Source organism: Hippocampus guttulatus, chromosome 10 (genome assembly GCF_054856545.1).
Source record: "Hippocampus guttulatus isolate MCC_2025c chromosome 10, RoL_Hgut_1.0, whole genome shotgun sequence".
In the NCBI taxonomy this organism is placed as follows: domain Eukaryota; kingdom Metazoa; phylum Chordata; class Actinopteri; order Syngnathiformes; family Syngnathidae; genus Hippocampus; species Hippocampus guttulatus.
In genome coordinates this window covers 12,514,848-12,539,215 of record NC_141270.1, presented here as the reverse complement: position 1 = coordinate 12,539,215, position 24,368 = coordinate 12,514,848, and the positions used below count along the sequence as shown (strand labels likewise).

At 39.6% G+C, this 24,368-nt stretch overlaps 1 protein-coding gene across 4 annotated transcripts in view; it reads left to right on the top strand.

Moving 5' to 3' along the window:
• The first annotated feature begins 887 nt into the window (after positions 1-887).
• Positions 888-24,368, top strand: part of macrod2 (mono-ADP ribosylhydrolase 2) — a 372,441-nt gene continuing 348,960 nt past the window's right edge. For all 4 annotated transcript variants that reach the window (XM_086122657.1, XM_086122655.1, XM_086122656.1 and 1 more), the window contains exons 1-3: positions 888-1,095; positions 5,141-5,245; positions 6,832-6,945. In XM_086122657.1, coding sequence (XP_085978783.1) covers positions 1,059-1,095; positions 5,141-5,245; positions 6,832-6,945 — 256 coding nt within the window. In that variant the 5' untranslated portion in view covers positions 888-1,058. The remainder of the gene's footprint in view (positions 1,096-5,140; positions 5,246-6,831; positions 6,946-24,368) is intronic.

The following is a 24,368-nucleotide window of genomic DNA, read 5'->3' as shown; positions in this document are numbered from 1 at the left end:
AAGTAGACAACACAAACAATATATAATTGCTTTCTTGACTGACTTTATCGTGTTTCAAAAGGTTGAAGTTTTAAAGAGGCCCTTTCACCCTTCCATTTTCTGTATGCAACCCTCAAACGAAAAGGTTTGGACACCCCTGGCCTACACTGTACTGCTGTATAATCTGACTGAGGATCAGCTCCCAACTCCTGACGGGAACATGTACTGCAAGAGTGACATCTAGCGGTTTGGTTTTAATTCTACACGAAGATAATGCGGCACCGCTCAAAAAACGGCACCTTTCAGGACAAATCATTTAGACAATTCCTCGGAAATTCTGTGTCCAGATCCAAGACGAGAGGTAAATAAATTGAGAAATAAATAAAGTATTGCACTTTAGATTTTTGGCTGGGGTGAACACAAACTATTTTTTTGAGTGAGAGATGTACAGTTGAACCTCCTTACAACATCTCGAGGGACAAAAATCAATCTGTACGTTATAATGGTAGTTCGTTGTAACTTCGTTGTAACCAAAAGTTTAAATTGCACTCGTTAGTCATTTTACCATGGAGATGTGGTACTTAACAAAGACCTATGAATCCCCCAGTACTGAGTTAGCAGTCGAATTACAGCATATTCTATTTCATTCAACCAACCAAATTAAGACAACGTGTTTTGGAGTAATTGTCACATATTGCGCCGAATTTGATCTGAATGACTTGAATCCCACCATGAACAACAAGCTGTGAACCACAACCATCAGAAATGACCGATCGAACATATTCAGGGCGTGGATGACTTTTGATTGACTGAACAGCCCAACCAACCACAAACCCACTTCCCCGTTCTTCCCAGCCACTCAGATGGTCTCTAATCGTACACACAATTCACGCCGCAATCACGGTAGGTTGAATCGAGTGAGCACCGTAGAAATTTGACAGATTCACAGGTGAGAGCAGCAGCAGCACAAGGCTGTTAGACTTTGTATTTCTATTTTATCCCCCGGAACACCGCTCGCAGTGAGTCTGGGGGTGTCACAGTCAAAAAACAACTACTCGAAGACCAATTACTCCGGCAGCATGAGCAAAAAGAAAAAGGATTGGAAGACTGAAAAAGGTAAGGCTTGATTTGAGGAGGAATGGGAATATTATGCTCTTCATGGCTGACAGACAGCGTTGATTCTTATTTTGCTCAAAAATGGACCAACGCTCTTATCCCTTCCCCGTGTGGCTCCAAACTACTTTGCATTTGCACTAATCCCACACACCAAGTGGTCACATTGTGAGGATGCGCCTGCTTGGCTACCGTTATTGCGTATTTCGCGTTGGAAACAACATTGTCTCTTCTTGCCCAGGCTACTTCGTATGTAGCTTGCATGATCCTGGTGACCGGTTTCTTTGACATTCACCTGTCGGAGTAACGTCGTTGCACGCTTCAACGCGACGTGTGGTGCTCATTAACATCCACATGTGCTAAGGTTTCTTGAGCCAAACAGCACAACGGCTGCGAGGCAACAAATGCTTTATCATTTGCAAGAATGTGTATTCTAGCACCTTGACATTTTATGCACCTTAACTGTTATTTACTCTTGTCGGGTACAGGTGCAGGTATAGCACATGTGCAATTGATTACTAAGTCAGTGCTGGTCCAAACCGCGTGTGTACTCCTGTGTCGACGGGTAAAATAGTATTACGCAAACTTTATGACCACCTAAATAGACATTTTTATTGATGCATGTTGACTTGTGCAGGACAGCATGATCAGCTGGTGGTTTGCAGGAATGCTTCGCAGTTCTGAGGTTCGGGGTTTGAATCTAAGGCCTTCTCTTGTGTCAATTGCATGCTTTGGGTAGTCAGTCTTCCTCTCACATTCCAGAAACATGTTTCTTATGTTAATTGAAGACTTGATATTGCCCTAAATGTGAAGGTGAATCATTCTCTACATGTGCCCTTTATTGGATGGCAACCAGTCTCACCTTTGACCTGAATGAGGACAAGCATAAAATAAAAAAATGGATGGATAGATTTCTGCAATATATGCTACTCACATTATTCACTAAAGTGGACCAGACAAACCAGACCAGGCTTTGTCTTTTGCTTGCATTTGGAAATACTTGCTGCTATGACCTTAGTGGTGTGCCATGATTTCAAGGGTGTCTGGTAAAGGTTTTTGAATAAAGGGCACAAACAAACACAACATCTGATTAATCAATTTATTAAAATAATCGTTAGTTGCCCCCCTCATCTGGATGTAGTTATATGGTCAATGCAATAAGGAGAAAAATGGCAAAGAAGCACGTAAAAAGATAATAGAAACCAAATGTATGACAATACGGTTATTGCCTCAATATTAGTTTCTTCTTGAGCCCCTGTGAGGTGCCCTTGAACTTCTCAGGGGCAATATTATCATTTGCAAAGGCCTATCTCTCTTCGTGCATGCAATGCTAATTTATACATTTACTTTGATGTCGACGTTAAAAAAAACTTGTGTACGCATGGTCTTGAAAATGAAGTGAAATTTTGTTACAGGAACATTCATGACTGTCATTAAATAGTACAGTGCAGTGTATCATTTTAATGATTTAATTATTAAAGGAGAAGTTGACCCCAAAAATGTCTTCACAATATGTTCTATCTGCCTTCACTAGTATAAACATGGCACTATGATTAATATTGTGTTTATGGAATATGAGTTAAGCAGCAAAATTGACCCGTTTTTAACCATCTTGGCGACCATTTTGCCACTTGCTGTTGACTGAGAATGACAGCAGTTCCTCAGGGCTCAGGGAATGTCCAATCATGGCTCAGCTTCAGAAAACGTGCACACATACACACACAGACAATCGCGCACGCACACACACACACACACACACGCACCATATATATATATATATATATATATATATATATATTCATTCATTCATTTTCCAATCCACTTATCCTCACAAGGGTCACGGGGGCCCAGCTGTCGACAGTATATATATATATATATATATACACAGTATATATATTATAGCTGTCAAACGATTAAAATATTTAATCTAATTAAAAACGCAACTGTCATAATTAACTCAAATGAACTAAAAATTCATCGTTATTACTCACGCTTTTTTCATCGTTTTTGAATTTCCTTTTATATTTTTTTGTCCTATTTTTTTCCCCCATTTTAATGCTCTCATCAACATGGAATCATGAATCAGTTTTCTATGTGCAAATATTTTCTGAAATAACAATTTCAATTTTCAATTTTACATGAACATTTTTCACTTGGAGCAGTTATTCACACATAATCTCTCACACAATATTACTGTCCATCAACAACAGTGAAAAAAATATTTTGTCACACAACAGCTGCTTTAACAGCTCTTTTTATTGACTCAAAACAGAGCAATATAACATTATAAAGTGCACATCTAAGGTAAACTAGTACTCAGCCTATAGTGGATTTAAGGCATGGTTGCATACTTCGTTTTTCTCAAATTTGCTTTGAACACAGCAGTCAGGCTATGTTGATTCTGTTGGTCCTTCTTGCGCACAAGTCTCTCTACAGTTTTGTGTAGACATCATTTCGGATGACTACACTTGGTTAGATGACAACACGGGAGACGTTTTCTTTTCAGTATGGTCGCTACGACTGCACCGCTGAACTCTCGATGTGCCTCAGCGCACCGTCGCTGTCAGACGAACACAGAGAAGCTCCACCCCCATTATTTATATGGACACGGAACACGGTAACCTTCCACACAAAATAGTTCCAAACAAGTAACAATCGCGTCAGTGGCATACATCGAACTGAACAGAATGCCTGCTCTTTATTCACCAGAGGCTCATCAACCTAGTCTCTTATTTCTCTCCTGAAACAGTTTCTTCTCCCGCTTGGTGTAACTTAGCCTTCTCCGCTACATACAATTTCTGTTCATAGCTTGTAATGGAGGCTCTCGCTGGTAATCTGTAGTGGAGTCGTTAGATGCAATGCGAATGATTTCAGCTTGAGTCGAGCTGTGGACAATGTTGACGGGCTCGCATGCAGTCACCATGCATTTAGCTATGGCTTCAGCAAATTTTTTCTTTGTCGTGTTATCCATTTTCTTCGCTTTGAAATGATCCATAGCTGTCTGTTTTAGACGAGGGGGCGGAGTACTCACGTCAGCTGTGTGCTTGGCCATTAAGTGGTATTTCAGACTCGACGTGCTATGTTGATAGCTCAGTTTACTATTGCAAAACATACAGGTAACTTTGGTCTCGTCAGTGGAACAATCTGGCAACTTTTTAAAAGTAAACTTTCCATTCATAAACTCTTTAAGTATCCGTTTTCGGTGTCTCGCGCTGCCATGGCTGGCAAAACAAACATGCGTGGACCTGTGCAGCGCGCTTGTTTTGTTTCCGGTTTATTTATAGAGCAACGTAACATCCGCTGTGACGTGTGCCACGTTAATCTCGCGAGAAAAAAATTAATCCCATTAAATTTCATTTAAATTAATGCCAATAAAAACGCGCTACACCGACAGCTCTAATATATATATATATATATACGGCACACCGTATTAAAAGGTGGAGTGTCAAGGACGGTCGTCCTTGCCCGATTGATACAGAGCGCCGTTTCATAAAACAAAAACACCAAGCACCATGGATTCGTTGATCTTGAATTCTCTTGCAGCTGCTTGATTATCATGGTCTTCCGCGTAATTAATAACTTACAATTCAAACTGTGCTTCGTAAGTGTGTCTCTTCATAGTTTTGCACAATTCACGTACAATATACACTTGCTGAGGGTGTGCCTTTAGCATCCTCTTTTACGCCCACCCTTCCCACTTTAACGTCCGCATGCTGTCCTCAGTTACGTCTGCTTTTCCTCTATATAAGCAGCATGTCGGCACAACATTAGGCAGTCAAGCGGAGCCCTCATCGAAGTCTCACAACAGCATTCACAGATTTTGAAACTTGGTGCATACACAAGGCCACCCACATTATTAGGTGCCCTGTCAATTTTGTTGGAAATTTAAGACTTCACACATAAAACATAAAATGCACAAGACTTTTTTGTGCATTTTATGTTTGTGAAAATGGTGCATGTGTGTGATTTGTACAGATTATTGTCCTTGGTCTGTAGCGGGATTGGCTGGCATGTTCATTTTTATAATACTTTTACTTTCTTTTAATAGAGAGACTTCTTCGCATGGACTGCGATGAGAGACGCAAAGAGGGCTATCGTCGTCAAGATTATATAAGTCTGGACAAGATTCCAACCTGGAGAGAAGATAACTACTGTAAGAGAAGACACCATTGCTGGTCAAATTCCTGCATTACAGTGCAGTCAGATACTTGCCGGTGAACGGGTATGAGGAAAATGCTTAATTGGACCAGCCAGGCTATGACTTTTTTGACAGGATACTGACTCCAACTATCTTGACCTGCCTTTATATACAGTTGCAGAACATTAAATTGTAGCTAAAGAGGGGTGAAAAAAATAACGTTAAATGACTGATGGTCTCTGGTCAAAGCACGAATGCATTTTACAGTGTGAAGAATTTTGACATTTTTGTCTCAGTGCGCTTTTTAGCTATGACTTGAATGAATGAGCCATCAACCACACGATGCAAATTGTGACAATTGATCACTCTGATTGACTGTTAGCTTGCAAAACAGTGCATAGATAGTAGTAGACTGTGAGAGTGCACAAAACAAAGCAGCAGCAAATAAAATAGCCTTATCCAATAAATTAAGCTCAGCAAAATGTTGCTTTTTTTAACTTTGGACTTGATCCTGTTTTTAATGTTGGGAAAGGTTCTGGACATGTTTCCATTTTATTTAATAAAACCCTAACTGTGGATGGTCTGATAAACAGTGACTTCTCATTATCAGAGGGTATTATTAATGAGTGTATTTCAACTGCTGTGGTTGGATGTGCAGTTGCAGCTCAGTGCAGCTCAGCGACGCTGGTGATGGCAACGTTACAGACACATTTTACTGATCGTCACCACAGACTTCTAAACAAAGTCACAACACCATGCTTATGCTAGCCCCAGACGTCATGTTGTGTGGCCGACTCCGTCTCCTCAAGCCACTTGTGACAGTGTGCAACGTGTGACTTACATGAACTCGCTTTTCACGCAAGAAAGTACATACATTAGTAGCCCTAAGGTTAACATACTGAGGAATTTGTAGCCTTTTCTACAGTGACAAAATAAAATACTGTTCATATCTTTCGTAATGATGGTAAAGCCAATTGGTTCCCGGGATTCCTTGGATGCTGCAATGAATTTAATTGATTTATTAGGACGTTAATCCTCATCATGTGTTTTGTGTTACCAGTGGTTGAATGTGTCATATTTAACTGTCACATTTGTTTTATTTATGCTGCACTACGTTTTTTATTTTGTAATTCATTAATGAATTTGGACAAAACATGACTTGTGGGTTTGTGTAAAAATGTGACATCCAGGAATTTGCAATTGTATTTGAAAATTAAGATTTATTTTGATTTGAATTACAGGTCAGTAGAATGACTTGGTCTACTGATTCACATTATATATTGTTAAGAAAACCATTGTTTGTTTGCCACTGCTGTAAATGGTAAGAGTACATAAAGGTAAGAACAATCCTCGATGTTGGAAGGGCCATAACTGGCCGATTTTAATTTGTCCGGCTCATCCTTAATTGTGGAGCACTGCATATTCTGTGTTCGTTTTTTTCAATGTTTGTGCTCAACAATATTCCATTGTAAATACCACACAAAGCTGTTCACTTGATTTTATATTTTGAAACATTATATTGAATCAATGATTAAATTACATGCATCTGAACTCATCCTAATATATTGTGGTGAGATTACTATTTTTATTTCTCCACTTAGCTGAAGGAAGAGAAGATGGGAACGTTTTGACAGGCACAGGTGGTCTCAATGAGAAAGTTTCTCTCTACAAAGGAGACATAACTGTCCTGGAGTTGGATGCCATTGTCAATGCTGGTAAGTACTTTGCCTTTGGTCTTATTAAGAGGTTGTTGGTGATCTTCCGTGCCCGAAGATGCCTTATTTATCAACATGTCGTGGCTATCGTGTTCTGTTCATGAAAATCGAAGTATTGGGTGTGACATCAAATACTGGCAAAAAAAATGCTCTTAGTGGATTGGCCTGAGCACAACAAATAGTGCGTTAGTGAGTACTGTATTTCAGCTGACAAAAAAAAACTTTTTTTTTTTGAAATGGCTGTTATTCACCAACGTCAATGGTGAGATTCACAATTTGTGTTTAATCCACTGATTAGAAATAAAAGTTCAGAAAAGGTCAGTTTATGTTTCCCAATAAATTCATCCTGCGATTTCATCCAAAAGCCAAAACGTCCCTAGCTTGGTGTGACGATTGAATGTATACAGTATTGGCGTTTTTATTTGTACAGACTACAACACCTTTTTGTGTATGCCTGTGGTAGGATCTCTTACACTTAGTGAAATACCTTGGCAGTTGGAAGTTAGGTAATGGCAGATGAGAAGGAAAAACCTTCTCAGATTTGCTTTTTTTTTTTTTTTTTGTGGGCAGTACACAAAATTATGCAATGTTCTCAAGTTTGTCTGCGCACAACCTACATGGTGCGTCAGACTTTACACTCTTGTGCTTTTATTTATATATATATATATATAAGCTTGTTGCTATGTAACAATGTATTCAATGTCCACTTTTACATTCTATAATCCAAGGGACCAACTCATTGTAGCTCACAGGGTGCATCAAGTCTAATTTGATGTCAAGTGATCCAGACTCAAATCTTAGTATGATTTATAAGAAAAGTAAGTTGGTCTTTTACATTTGTTTTAATTCAAGGCAATAGGAAACATATTAATAAACATCATTCACTTTCTTAGCCACTTATTCTCACCATCCTTTTTACAAAACATTAACAGCTAGATATTTTTGGGGGATTTTTCAGACCTTCACTTATGAAAGTCTGAAATATTTATACTTCATTTTGCACATGCGCAATTAGTTGGCAGAATTTCCTGTAGTTCCTTCAATATTCCTGTCTGCCTCTTGGACTTGAACACGTTTTGGAGGCAAATCAAGTTCTTGGTAATGTCACTATTTGCCATATTTTCTTCGCTTGATGATAACTTCTTTCAGTGGCATATTTATGACATATTCTGAACTTAGAAATTGTTTTGTACCCTTCTCCTTACTTAGAACTGAACAAAGAAATCTGCACACGATAGCTTGTGCTGTCAGATGTGACTACAAAAGTATTAAAACTCTGGAAACGTGAACAGCTGGACTTTTAATGGTGTGGTTTTCGGCAGCCGTTTTAGATTTAGTCTTTTAGGAAAAAATGCTTTTGAGGTTCTCACATTTTAGTCATTCTGATTCATGATAGTTTTAGTCAACGAAAAGTCAAAAAGGTTTTAGTCAACGAAAAGTCAAAATTGGTTTAGTTAATAGACATACGAGGTTTTTACCCAATAACAAAGACTTTCTGATCTACTAAAGATTATGCGTGACACACAACTCGGTAACAGAATCAATGTTCATTACTCCACGATAAGCTCAGAACCAAAACATTTTCTTTGGCAATTGTGGCTTTATTTCTGTGAACCAACCTGCAATGATCTAACTCAAACCCAAAATATGAACAATGGATGAGGAACAATTACATTTATGAAGTCCGTGCTCTTGTTATACAAGTCGCAGGACCAACCAAACTATGGAAAGAAAAAGTGACTTAAAAATGGTTCATATATCGGAGTTCCAGGGTGTATTAAGGTTCTTAGTCAAAACAACAGTGTAAAATGAATTACAAAGGTTCATGATTTTATTAGCCCTTGCGGTTCCACTGTAATAGAGGTGGCCGACAGCTTTTAGAGGGTGTCAGTTTTTCTTTATGTCCTCTGTTAAAGTTTAATTATTAGAGTCATTGAATTTTTAATGCTCCCTTAATTCTGTTTGGCGGATGGCTCTTCTAAAGCCGCTTACATGTTGAAAGTCATAAGACAATATCGGGCTCCGGTGTCTGCGGTCACACCATAGACCGACTCCACTGTCTAAATGAGACATTTTTTCTTTTTTGTCCTTTTTCTTTTCTTTGCTTTTTTTTTCTTCTTTTTTTCCAAACTGCTCCAGACCCACTGTTTACTATTGTTTGGTTCTTCAACCAAGTTTTGTGACACTAGTTTTGCATAAACCAGACCGAGTTAAAACATGCCATGCAAATTTGCAAAAACAAAGCATATCCACACTGCCTCGGAATGTGCAAATGTCTCACAACGTAAGGTCTTTTCACTGTCATTTGCTTCACCTTTGGTGACTTTTAGGCAGCTTGTTGAAATAGTCGTCAGCCCCACTGTCACGGAGGCAGGAGATCAAGGTTCTTGGAGCATCTCGGAATGGAGTTTGGATTTTCTTCGTGTGCTTCCATTTTTTGAATTTTTTTTTTTTGGGTGGGGGATATTTGTGCCCTGTGATTGATTAACTGTCATCAGAGGCAGTGTTTCAGTGGCTCTATTCCTGCATATTCACAAAAAATTCAAACTCATTTGGCTCCAAGCTAAATGACAACACACATTTGTGGTTGTTCCACTGTCACACGATGAATGACGGTCAATGCTGCTGCTTTCACAGAACGTGCTGCTCTGTTGAACAGTGAAATGACCCAGGCGGAGGGCTACGTTGGGTCCTGTTTTAGGTCCAGTTAATGGGGCGCAATCTTTTCACAAAGGTGATCATGAGTATCACACCAGCTGGAGTATTTTGCGCTCAGTCATACAACCAGACCAAGTTAAAACATGCCATGCAAATTTGCAAAAACAAAGCATATCCACACTGCCTCGGAGCAGCTTCAGCTGTATAATAAGCAGAATACAAATGTATTCCACGGTAAAATGAAATGTCCCACGCGGCAACCTCGTCCCTAATTCTTTGCATACTGTGTGAAGTCTGCCTTCAGTTATGTTTTGTAATATTTGCGTGTCGTGTTCTTCCTTGCAGTCTGAGCAATTTCCTTACTTACAGTATTTGTCTTCCTATAGGATTCGCATATTCCGTTTTGTTTGCTGTTGGGATGCACGTCGGAAAGGAGAAGCTAAAAAAGGCATCTGCTACTTTCAGAGATGTTAAATGCTATAGTAAAGATACCGGTAATTGCATTTCGACACAGCTACAGGAATGATCGAAATGCAATTTTTTTTCATTGGTGTTATGTGAGAAACAGGAGCCAATAATGTGCTTTATAGGGAACAAAGGGCCGTACAGCAGAGACAAACAGCCGGCCCCAAAGCATAAGAGTGAGTTCGCAAAGAAAGAAAAAGAAAATGAACTTTTTGTTATTCGTTGAAACTCATTATGGCCCATCTTGTGCCTCTAATTTTCAAGAAACCACCACGCTTGAGGAAAAACAACCAATCCGAAACAGAAGGCATGACTCAGGAGGTGTCATTAATTTGTGGTGCACTTGCACTCACTAATCTTAGGTACATCCTTGCTTGTGCTAACCTGTTACCTTGCTACTTCTAAAAAGCATGTCATTCATATTGGAATGTTATTTCACAAACTTTTGTATCGGTTTGAAGTCTTATTTTCTGAAAGGCCTTGGGTGTGTGCCTACCACAAGTGTGGCCGCAAGTGCACAATGGGTTATTGAAACACTTAAGTCCCACAGTGACAATGATAGGTTGTTTTTCGTCAGGCAGGGTATTTTTTTGTTTTTTTCCTTCTCCCTTTCACAGATTACTCACGAATACTGTCAGGGAATAATGACAGTTTTAGTAACTATAACAACAGTATTATTTTTAGATTGCAAACTTTCTGACTGTGTCAACTAAAATGTCACATTGTCTTTGTTGGTGAGGAAGAGTTTTTAATGGAACTTTTGGTGAAGATTGTGGAGTCATGAAGTTGTGGCCAGTCAGTGAATACGGAGAAAAATCTGTTTGCATCCATTAAAAAAAAAAAGTTTTCCTAAATTCCATTCATCCTCACTGACGGTGTATTTACAGGCTTGCACTGACAACTTCAAAAAAGAAAAAAATAGCGACGAAAGAAAAGCTGAAGAGGAAGTCATAGTCTATCCTATCAGAAGGATAGTTCTGACCGGCAGTGATTTTGATCACAAGATATAATTTTTTATGTTCCGGGGATAATCGAGCAGTAAATGCCTTTGTTTTTATGCAGAACTGGCAATCATACTATAGTGGGCGGAAAGTCAATCTTAAAATAATTTTTATAGTACATATATTGCACATGCATTACCATAGATGGTTAGAGGGTGCTTGGTGGGATACAATGTGGGCATCTACGACCAAGTACTTTTAGGTGATTATGAAGTGGAAATTGGATAGATTGTCTGTTAATTGTCTTTCCTGGAGCCAGAAAAAAAGCGACTGTATTTTCTAAACTGGCACTAGATTTAGTATTGACACATTTCACATCAAAATGTCACTTAATGTCAGGAGCATGTTGTACATGTTTGAAGCAGAGCAGGTTTTGAATACAACCAAATAACTAACTAAATATATTTATTCTTGGAGTATCAATCCTCTGCAATTGCATGCAGCAGCAGTGTGACTTAATCAGTGCTTGCTCAATGTGCCTCTAGGGGGCACTGCGGCCCCACCGATCACTGACATATCCAATGGAAGCCCTGGTTTGTCAAGGGGTGGCTGAGAGGGTTCTTAGGTTCAGCTGTAGCAATGCTCCTTTTATGCTTACCCTCGGATGTTCCTTTTAGGAGATGAATAGAACATTCAAGACGTCTTGTAGATTGTCAGCACCTGCTTATGTTTAGCAGTCTAAAAACTATCCAGTATTGAGCTGCTGCATTTTTTTTTAATTAAACCATGCTGAAATAGTGCCAATTTAGGCTAACTACATCCTGGAAAGCCCATGACCCGACATACCATTGCAAGTATGCAGATAAAAGATTGTTTTTGGTTGTTTTTTTTTTCTCTGAGAGGAGTATGGAAGTACTCCATCCATCCATCCCTCCGTTATGTGAATTGATTATCCCCAGGAGGGTCGCACGCATGCACGAGCCTATCCCAGCGGTTTTTGGCGGAAGGCAGTGTACACCCTGAAATGGTCACCAGCTAATTGCAGGGCACATATACAGTAGATGGACAACCATTTACAGTTGTTGAAATTAATGAAGCGAGGTTGAGGGAAATGGTTTGAAAAATACTTGTTTGTTGCCCAGGCATTGCAATCTTTATGGATGTCAGCATATTCATTTGCTCACCTTCTCCTTATCTAACTACCATCTCATTGTATACCGTCTGAGAATGTGAGCTGTAAATTATTGTTGTTGTTGGGGTTTTTTTCGTTTGTTTTTTGTTTTAACCTCCACTAAGTTGCTGTGAATGAATCTGTTTAAAAGTGCTTTTTATGGCAGTTTGACTTTGGACGTGAAGTTTGCAAGTTTCTCAATGACAGTTTGGCAATTATTACTCGTAAAACCATGCAAATGAATGAAATAAAAACAAAAAAAAATCATCCATCGACTTGCTCATGCTTTCTGTTTTGAAATTAGAATGAATGAATAAACACAGTGAAGCTCAGTAAAAGTTATAGTGGCCTTTGATTTATTTTCTTCCTTTTTTAAGGTTAATGTACCACAGTGATTTATTTAAGTTACTTATGTTTCAATTCTTGAAATCTAAATGGATGATCAAAACATTCTACTTAGATTTCCTCTGCCACTGTATAGTACCGGTATTTTGTTTGTCTGTGTGTATGTGTCCCTACTCCAGTGATGTAATATGTCCATGATGAAGTGACCTTTTAATTGAACATTCTCTGTCTATTAATGAAAAACTCCCCCGCCAAATGCAGTGAAAGCCAATAATCATCAATTGCTCTCCAGGTCATTTTGGCTGCACAGTTGTTGTCCTCATGGATGCTAAGCAGTGACTGGGCATCCTGATGAAATGGGTTTTCTTCTGTTGACACAAGTGATTGTGTGGTTACTGTAGGGCTTCGGGAATGTGGAGTCATTATAGATAAAATGTTTCCTTCTGTGGAATGAGAAACACGTCAGTGTTCGTGTGGCAATGATGAACAGTATCATGTCTGAGAAATGTCCAGGAGAAATGACTAATAATCTTGATTGACATAATCCTGAGTGATCTTACTGCTAAATCAATATTTTTATATTACTATCATGTGACTAATGGGCACAAGCGAACTCTATCATTTAGATTCAGTACAAAAGTGATCTCAGTCACTGCATTGTAATTGTTTTTCTTTCAAGCGGGTAAAGATTTGATTGCAATTGGTCTTTAAAGTATTACTGAGGTGACTCTGCCTTGCGTGCTTAGAATATTCACATTGATCATGATTTACAGCAGGGATGGGCATACCACACTGAGTTGTCCCTTGAATATTTTTTTTAAATAGGAGGGGTGAGGGGGGATTCTCAACCATAACCTGTGGATTCAGTTATTCACTGATTTTAATACACAACCTAAACCTTTAGGTTTATCTGTGTTTTGTTTGAGGTTAGTTTTTTAGCTTAAAAAAAAAATCCCCAATTAATTTCAAATGGTCGTCAATTGTAAGGTGATTTTAGCCATTAGCTGGCTGGCCTGGTCCCTAAAACCCCGCATCAAGTGGTTTCCACTGTATAGTTTTAATTCATAACATTACCATTCAGTACTAGATGGCAGACATGGCTCTGTTGCACTTGCATCGGGTCTTGCACCGGCCTATATTAAAATGGTGAGTAGGCCTAATGAGGGTTTTTTTTGGGGGGGGGGCTGTGTATTTGGAACAACATGCAGGACAGGCATAGTACCTGAATAATATCATTTTTGAGTGAATAGATGTTTGTGTGGAAAAAAACCCAAATTAGTTTTTGCACGTAATGTTGGTTTGGTGTTCAGCGGTTTTGTGCCATCCTTGAATGTATAATTTTTATGCATGAGCCCTTTGCACTGCAAAAACAAATCGCAGTGTGTGGTTAATTTTTGATTATTCAAACCCTTTCTTGTTAAATGCCTGATATTTTATATGTGAAATGTCACATGAAAAACAAATAAAGTTCAAGATACTACACGCATGTGTTGGTTTAATAAAGAACAGCCATAAGCACGTGTTTTGTTCATACTTAAAATAGCATTTTTGTGATACATCTGGTGAATAAGTGGATGGTCCTATATTGGGGCCCCCAGTAGCGCTGATGAAACAATTGTCCCCCCCATCATTTAAGTTGCACATCCTGATTTGATGGTGTATAAAATTCCTCAGGCAACCAAACCAATTTTAGTGAGACAAGATTGTGTTTGATAACACATTACAGTATAGCCAGGAATTTTCAATAAGTGTAAACGAGTTTGAAAAATGCAGTCGTTAATGCAGCAGGGTTCAAAGGTTTGCTTCGAGAGTAGCTATAGACAAGCTGATGATTTGTTGCCATGTACACACGAAGAACAGTGAGACTTGACTTGCAGGTTGTGCAACCTCCAACAAACTGCGTTTGTCTGACCTCACTCAGCTGTGGCACTATAATGGGATGATGGCTTCTGCCATTAGCATGATGAAACGGACAAATAAGTGACTTAAGAGAAACCTACTCAACTTAGGGGTTGCAATTTAGTTGGCCTTTGATGCCTCAGCTGGCCATGGAAACAATTTAATCTCTCTAATAGAATCTCGGTCCCCATCCATGAGCAAACAAAGCAGATTACGATCTCCAATAAGTGTAAGACCACACAGCCTTTGTGATGGATCAGAATTCCCAATACTGTGGGTGACAGTTGAATATTTTTCTGGATGAAGAACATCTCTCGCAACCATGTGAAGATATATGGATTGTGTAAAAGATGGCCTGAATCAATAAGTATAAAGAATATTACCTGCCTCTGCAGCAGAGATCGGTTGTGACAGTCGATGTAAACAATACTTTCGTACCTTTTTGAACCGAGTAGTATTAATGCAACACACTTTTTACTTTCATGTTTTTGTTCAGAAAAAAAACCATGCTATTTTTAACGTGCTTAATGAGCTACATTCCCACAAATAAAATGTATTATTATTCCGCCTGATACTTTTTGTGTTCATGATTGCTTCCTCAAACTGTTTTGGTTTGTCAGAAAAAAACTTGTGCCTCGGGTGCTGCCACATCACTCTGTTACACCAATCCACTAGCGGTGTTTCTTGCAGTCTCTCTCTCCCTCTCCCACCAATCAAATGGAGCCAGAATGTCCCTTGACTACACACAGTCTCCATGGCCGCACCCAAGTTTTGAAGGTGAAAAAAGATTTTACATAAACAGTGGAGGAAACAGTGGCATTTCAAATCTGAAACCGAACCGCTGGTCTATAGTTGTTTAGCCTGCAGACTACGAAAATGAACGGCATTTCAGGCACCGAGCAGCCTTGTTCACGTCTCTGTAAATCATTACCTGGTGAGCCCATTATGCCTTTTACGTTGTATGTCCCCCCGAGTTTGAACAAATACCATTTCTTGTGGCTAAATTTGCCTGAACATAATTTATTTCTGTGTAGTTGATGTTGTTGGGCAATATCTGAAGTTACAGATCTCATTTTATTTTTTTTCCTTGATGTTCATGCTCTGATCTAATCAGATGTTACTCAGTAGTTAATCAGTACTTGAGTACTTACTCTCGTATTTATTTGCAGGTCTACTTTTGCTTGAGTCAATATTTTTACTTTTGAGTTATATTCAAATGTAACATTATTTTAACATGAGTACAATTTTTAGCTACTCCACCCACCTCTGCTAAACATTGCAATCACCGTGCTATAAGCTGTATCTAGGTCACTGCTTTATGATCTGGCTGATTGTGACGCTAATTACACCTCAAGTGGCTAAATTCTATTGTTGTAAATAGTGTGAAGCAACCATTTTTTTGATATGAGCCCTGGAGATACCATCCATCATTGTCTTACTGACTGAAGCAGGTTCTTTGTTAAGAGTATAATTTGGGGAAGTTGACTAAGTACTGTTTTGATTGCCATCTGTTTTTTTCCCCTTTCATAGGGCAAAGACAATGTAGTGACTGTTTTATTTATAGGGTTCCTCTGAAATCTTCCAGGTGAGGAAGAGAAGATGAAGAGCGAGAGATTAGAGGAAGTTATGACGGGTAGGGGACTTGGACGAGTGTGTTGTGTATCACCAGATGTAATTTCCCATGTTCCCCAGATAATCAGGCAGTACATGTCTATCCTCAAACTGCTACACTTACCCAGTGGCTGGGCAGTTTTGTTGATTAAAAATACACCAGACTGCAGCAGATATCGAATCTGATGGCTTCTTTTTAAAATTGTATTTATTTATTTATTTTTTATAGAAGACACATGTCAGAACCACCCTGTTTCAGCCAAGATTGTATTTAATTTTTATGATCCCTTTAAATTAATCACCTGGCATTTAGTCACAATATCTATCTGTTAAGAATTATAGATACGTCATCTTGTTAAAGGGCGAAGTTGGTGCAAAAATTGTCATCACTATGTGTTCTATGCCACTCCACTAGTCGAAACACGGCATTCTGATTAATACTGCGTTTTTGGCATACAAATCAAGCGGCAACATTCACCTGTTCATTCTCGGGCAGCCATTTTGCCATGCTGTTGACTGAAAATGACATCATTGTTGCTGAGTGATCAGTTAATGACCAATCACGGCGTACCTATTTTCTGAGTTTGGTCATGTGATACTTGAATGGCCATTAGCTGAGCCCTGAGCCACTGTGCTGTCATGTTCAGTCAAGAGCAAATTGCAAAATGGCCGCCCCATGAGATGGCTGAAAGTGGATGGATTTTGCTGCTTAACTCATATTCTCCAAACACACTATTAATTAGTGTTTAGACTCATAAGTGCGTATTTAATGTACACTATTATAGTAAAGAATTTATTTGAGTTGACTTCGATTTAATGCTTGAAACAGCGATCGCAACTGTAATTTTTGTTGAATAAGAACATTTGAAAATAATTCAAAAACGTGAAGAATCTTGAAGATTAGAATTAGAATCGTTGTCATTGGGCCATGTACTACAGAATTGACAGTATGAAAATGGTTTACTGCAACAGAAACATTGCAGTCAGTTTTTTTCCCCGATTCATGACCCCAAAGCAGTGTGACCCCCCACCCCCGACAAGAGGGCAACAAGAGGCCAGCCAGTGGAAAATGAACACCTAATAGTGGAACTCCCTGGATATTACTAAATGAGCAAACTGGCAGTTTAGAGCTACCTCTCTGTGTAACCTGTATGTTTTATAGATGAGAAGAGTCTCACTCAGAGAGAATGAAAGCGCCTCTCAGTATGGCACACTAATAGCCTCTAAGTAAAATTAGACAGATGTTTATGGGTGTTTATCATTGCGCATTTCACCAACTTTCTTTCGTGGCCCCAAAAGGATGTGCATCAAAGTGGGAGAGAACCTTCAAGCTTTTATGCCATTAGCCACCATGTCAAAAAGCATGTGTAATTCTCTGGTGTTTGCTTATTTGAACGAAGATTACCTTTTGGTTTAGTACTTCGAACATTGTTTTCTAATATGAACACCACTACACGTTTCTTTATCGCCACCATGAGTTGGTGTACCAAATGAATCAAGGCTTAAGGGGTTTGTCAAGACATGGCGTGCAATGAAGTTTTGATGAGACCTCAGTTGGGGAAAGAAGAGAGACGCTCCAATTGCCTTAAAGAGAAAAAAATGCTTTGGGCAATGAAGCAAATGTGCGGCCCCGCTCTGCAGATCATAGTAACTCTATAGCCCGTTTCACATCATCCTTCAATTTCTCAACACCTCCATAGCAGTTAGCTTCTCAGGATTTTGACCCAGCAGGGCAGGTCACCACTCTGAGACAAAGAGGGAGATTCTTATCAGCGCCGTTTTCCCCCTCCTCAAACACCTCCAGCACTAGTCGCTCAAATGGTGAGCGATGACTTCTCTGAAACTCAATATCAGCGTTATCATCAAGGTGCTTCTTCACTGCTCTCAGGCTTGAGAGGGGTATTGAGAAAAGAAGCGTTCGGCACTTGCTAACGGAGGGTGCCTCCAGGGAGTGGTGATCAGTTTGGTGCTATTAAGGATGGTGTAATACAAGCCAGAGAGACAGGCCGGCAAGGACTGTGTGAGAGAGAAAAGAGGCATCATTTTGAAAGGGGTCAATGCCACACATATTGGTTCCCGATGTCCAATCAAAATGAGAACGTTTCTGGAAAAAAACAACAAAAACTCCAGCTTGCTTGAGTTCCTGTGACATCGCTTTTATTCGTCACATTGTACCTTATATTACTACTGTATATGCATTGCACAATCACACAAGACCACCCAAACAGATAGTCAATCGCTAATTTAATGTGCTAAAAAATGCAAATTTATTAAGCTGGCATTGATGAAAGCAGTCCATACATGGCACCAGTGGAAGACGTCCAATTTAAAGTCCACGGTAATGCTGACCGTATAAAAAGCTTTTTAATGCATCACAAAATCAAACACCTGTCCTTTTGTCATCTTCACAAACTCATTTTAAGGTCTTTAGGCCATGTGCTGTACAATAAATAAAACAGCCAACTGAACCTCACGTATTAAGCAGATATTAAGATGCAATGGAGACTTGTCTCCATGGCTTAAGAGGGTCGCTCTCCAGTGAGACATTGCAGCAACCGATTTGAACAAAACATGCCAACTTAAATGTATCTCACCTGCAGTTTTCAGGTGACAATTATGCTACATGATTTCTTGAGACCTTTGGAAATAGACGAAGTTTTGCAACACCTCTCAGGTACAAGGTATGTTCAAGAACAGGAGTGCATTTGTTTTCACGCTATTTTCACCAACTGAAATTGGTTTACAGTGCATAAACATAAAGTCAGGACGCACCACTAATATGAATTTGACCATATTTGGACATGGGGTTCTGCCGAACAACATCGATATGAAAGAACTATTGAACTACTTAGTAGAGTACAGCGTGATTTATGATTCAGAACCTTTTTTGCTTTCATACTGCAAAGCATGTTGATACTCTGGAGTGTTCATATTTTGACGGGTTAATTTGGTCATCTTTTGTCACCCCGGAAGCCCATATCCCACTAACTGGCAAAGGTTTGTGAGAGAGTGATTAATCAATTCTAGAAAGATTCCTTTGTGACAGCCCGACTATGTACAATGTTTAATTAAATGCTGTCTATTTTATTCATGTATGTTTTAAATACGACTTTAAGAAGCACATTGTTTGTCGTCATTGTTTTTCATGTTTCTTGACTGATGAGTCATTTGGGCAATCACTAAAACTTCAATACTTTTGCATCATTTTAAAGTAATGCATCTTATCATTAGTCAGTATCCGAGAATATTTTCTTGCAGATTTATGTATGAAATAATTTACCTTGAAATCTCTCGATTCCCTGTGAAATTTGACATTCAAGGCATTTTGACATGTGCCACTCGTTCCCAAATACTGTACTGTATTACAAAGGTAGTGTAGTTTTAGTGTTGTTCCGCTATATGTGCATGTTGGAGGTGGCTGAAAAGACAGAGGAAATGAAATAAGTTATGTAAAGGAAAACAAAACCATTTGTATGTACGGGACTGATACGGGCACTTGAAATGTCTGATTGTGAAGTGCGACACTAAAAAAGGAGCCACTCACATTACATTTATCTGTTCGTTTCATTACCCACAAATGTCAGAATTTTAATAAATACCTCTGGCAGAATGACCTGCATGGGCTCTTTGTAACAGACCATGAAAAAAAATGAAGTGGGACTGTAACTTTCAAAGCCGAGGCATTTATATATTATACAAACAATGTTTCAATAAATTATTCATCCTGAAAATACACTGCTTTTGGGATAACAAGCACATTGTTTACTTGGCCTGCATTGACTTCTAATAAAGCAATGTGTCTGCAAAACATGTTATCCAAGATGCCTACATTTGCTGTCTGTCTGGTCGATAAATAAGATTTACTCACACTTCTTGACTGGAATGTTTCACCAGGGTTACTGCCACTGGTAGAACATTGAGATGGTTTTTGAGACATATGGCCTACGTGACGCAAAGACTGGTGTTCGACATGCCTGATTTGTTTCCTGGTTGAGTGCTCTTGTTTGGTTTTCTTCTTGTCACCAAATACACCTAGACAGTGGGAGACAGTCATTGGCTAAGCTCTCCAAAACAGATGGTTGAAATCTGTTTAACTCCCCAAGTTAAATACCCCTCTTTATTTTCCAAGGTACCCTAATTGGTATTGTGTTTACGAAAAGCTTGTGACATTAGGGTCAAACTTGGATTGCTTGACTGTTTGTAAATGCAATGCTCATTTGGGTTAAGCGTAGGAATTTGTTTCCACACACCCCTGCCCTTTCATGGCCACACACAGTGATTGAGAAGCTAAATCCAAGCTAAACAAAGCTATGGTATTGGGATACCTTGTAGCCGGATTTATATGCAGTCACAGTCTTGGTTTAATTTGGGAGAAACATTTTAGTTTGGTGCAGGCTCGAAAGGGTGAGTATGGAACCCCTTGTGTGCAGAGGAAGTTTCCACGGTGGGTGTGGATGGACTTTTGCGCTGCATGGGCTGAAAGAAAAGAAGCTGGAGGATTTCAAAGCAGCTCTTCTACAATGAGCGCTTCAGTGCCTCTCACTGCACCTCCTTGTCACTCACACAGCCATGCAAGTGTGTGGACAGCTGGTCTTCGGCTGGCCTGTGAAAGCAGTTGCAGTAATGCTTCACACAAGGATGAAAAGGAAACAGAGTCAAAGAAATATGTTGTATTGTATTATACGGGCTGTCAAACTTTTGTGGATGCTGATTTCCAGTGTAGCTCTTCTCGATAGACACCTTAAAGCCATTTGTACTCCATGCGACGCGACTCAACCAGACCGTACTGTCGCGTAATGTGTGGGGTTCGGCGACCAGTTGTCGAGCGGTCCACCATTTGCCACTAGTTTTGCCCTGATTAAAAATAATAATAATTAAATATATAACTAACTGCCAAATAGAAAATATTTGTGTGTATTGCAAGCTTTCATAACAAAAGTATTTGTTTCCAGGCGTAAGGGGTATTCCGCCTGTTGCCGCCATTGCTGTGCTGCAACAATACAGTATACAGTATATACAGTGCATGTTGTTTCACAATAATACTTAACCATTTTCATTCCATGTGTACCTGTGGATGAAAAAGCGAAGCGTGAAGCATCTTCTGCTGTGGTACTGCACACGCCAAGTACAGTTGTATAGTACTGTAGAACCAACACCCTTTGAAGTATCAAAACTGTCATTTTCTTCATCTACAGTTTCCGCTCTTTGTATTAAAATAATATTACTCCAGCTTCTTCTTTGACAATTGCGCCATAGTTCTCATATTTTGTTTGCAATTTTCCAGTTCAGTTGCTTTAGTGCGGTAGGCCCAATGTGAATTGAGGTCAGACTTGCGATCACTTGCAGTGACTGTGACCATCTCAAAATCAATATGTGATTACGGATTATTTTGTCCTTCTTGAATTGATGGCGCCATCTTTGAAATTGTACCTGATTTGTTGATCATCAACATAACGTATTTTACTTAACAACCCGCACGGCATTCAAATAATTAAGCAGTGCGAAATCCATTGAGCAGTAAAGGTTAGGTGAACAATGGCGGGAAACCAGATGTATCCTTCCATTTTGTGACAAAACCAGCATCACAAGATGGTGTCTTTGAGTTGTTGGCCCCTGCATTGTGGTTGCAATTTCATTCAACCAGTCCGGTTTTAAAAGCATTGGAGCTTGAAGTGCATCACATGCTTTAGTCATAGTAAGTCTATCATTTGTCCATAGTTTTCAGACCGCGAGATGCTTTCCGGATGTGATTATGTAAATACATAAACGGCTGATCAAAGCAATCTCAGGAGAAATGTGTGGAAGATGTGGGAGAATCATATGTCATCGTATATACACTGTACATCGTGTCCAATGTGGTCCTCATGAATGTCAGACTAGCGGCGCTCCACTAAGACAAGTACAATGTTGTCAGGAAAGCTCCCTGCCTGGTGAATTAAATAAATCTTTCATGAATCTTAAACAGCTTGCTGTTTTTCTGCCTGCAGTTTTAAAAAACCAAAATATTTAGTAAAATAAATAAATAAATCAACTCCGGGCTGTTATAAGGAATCTGAATATATTTGCATTAATTTTGTAACATTAATTTGTCTTCTCGTTCAGAAGCGCATCTTTGTTTCCTGTAACTCTTCCATTTGCCCCTGTTAGGGAGGGGAAAAAATTTGAATTGTACATATTTTCTGACTGTACTCTCTGATCTTGTTTAAGCTTTTAAAAAGTAATTGCCTCTACCCTTTTAACTGCTCACAATCTCTTCCATTTTCTTAAGTTGCACTTCTAACATGACTTTGCTATTTATTTTATTTTCATTTTTTTTAATAACACGTTTCTCACATCCTTTAAGAAAATACAGATGGCTGCACCCTGCGGTGCAGTGGCTTCTTAAAGTCCCTGGATTAAGCCCCTTGACAATGACTTTGAAGTTGATTTTTATGCCACTTTAGTGCTAATAACATGTTTAACTATTTTATCTGCATTGAAAAGTGCTATTGGCAGACTGCAAGTCCTACAAAAGGAGCGGTACACAGCACGGGGAGCTTCTGGCAACAGAAAGTGTTGCATAAACAAAAGCCAGGGAAATGTACTTGATGGCTAGCTCAGCTAAAGACTACGAAGTCATCGTTGCCCTCACTATTCCAAGCCAGCGTTGGCTCACTAGACAATAAAATGGGTTTATTACAGCTCAGGTTGGGTGGTTCCAGTGGGATGACGAATTGTTCCATGCAGCCTTTGAGATCAATGGACTAAAGCTGGTTCAAGCTGATTGTGGCTTATACTTTTGGGAAAGAAGCACAGGGGTGGTCTCTGTATTTATATCAACAAAGCTTGGTACACAAACATTAGAGAACGTGCTCCAAGGAAAATGGGGCCTTTGACTGTTAGAAGCCGGGCACCCAATCTGCCTTGCGAGTCAATGGTTGTTGACATCCCCACACTTTATGTCGCTCCCAGAGGTCATGCAAATGCTCATGCTAACATGGTCCTACGGCAGCTTCACAACTTCATTATCTCCCTGCTATCCCAGCACTCAAAGTTATTATGTGTGGTCACCGCTGATTTTAAACATGTGAAATTGATGGACACTCACAAGTTTTCACCAGCATGTAGCCATATCAACATGGGGGAATTAGATGCTCGACTGTGTGTGCACGAATATACACTGTCCATACGGAGCCCGCCCCATCAGCTTTTCTGACCACATTGCCATACTGCCCCAGCCTCTAAACCAGGGGTGGCCAAATCCGGTCTTTCAGAGTCCCAATCCAGCCTGTTTTACTGTAGATGTCTCCCTCTTCCAGTGCACCTGGTTCAAATAATCAGCTTATCAGCAAGCTTTGCAGAAGCCTAATAATGATAATTTGAATCAGCAGCGTTGTAGGAGGCAGACTTCTAAAACAGGTTCAACGGGGGCTCTTGAGGACCGGACCCTTGCTTTTAAACCAATTCTGAAGCAGTCCATACCCACAGGCAGGAGTATGGCCCAGTGATACTGCCTTGCGCATAACAATAAATGTTCAGGAAAGCAGCTACTCATGAAAGAGAAGTGGTCGTGGAGGAATACGGTTGCTCCGTCCTGCGTTTAATAAGAAAATGTGTTGATGATTTCCCCACCACCAAGACAATTGCCATATACCTGAACCAAAAGCACTCGCAGGGCACTGCTGAAGTCTACGGATGCTCCCTTCAGGGTGTACAAAGTATCAGCACTTCGAGAAGCAGGAAAAGTGCTGGCCGCAGGCATCAGGAAAGCCAACTACCTCTTCGATAAATAAATAAATAAACCCAGGGCCACTTCACCTCTAGTGACCCATGGAGCTTGTGGAAAGGCATTAAGTGCATCACAAACTATAACATCAGGGATGCGCAATACTCAAAAGACCTATTGCTGCCAGATGCCCCTAACTAGTTCTCTGCCTGCTTTGTGAACCCCAGACAACAGTATCCTCGTGCACAATTCAAATGTCACACTTCAACATTCTTCCAAATCTTTCTATTAATAATGAGCCCCATTTTATGAAATATTTAATGTGAATATAGTGCAAACAGAGATGGAGCTGAACTGTGTGGCTTTCCTTTAGTGCCACGATCCGTTATGTATTTCTCACTGTCAAAGATGGTTAAGTCAGTGTTTTGGAGTTAGAATGAGGGTTATCAAATTTCAAGTGGCCTAATAAGCATTTGAATTCAAATTTGGCATTAAGAATAGACTAATAGAAACACCAATACTGAAAAGGATTTTTGTTATTCCTGTTTGATCGGCCCCTAAATGTTGCTGGTGCTCCAGACAAAATCCTCAATAACATGGTGATGCTCTTCTTACTCTGTTTAGGAAC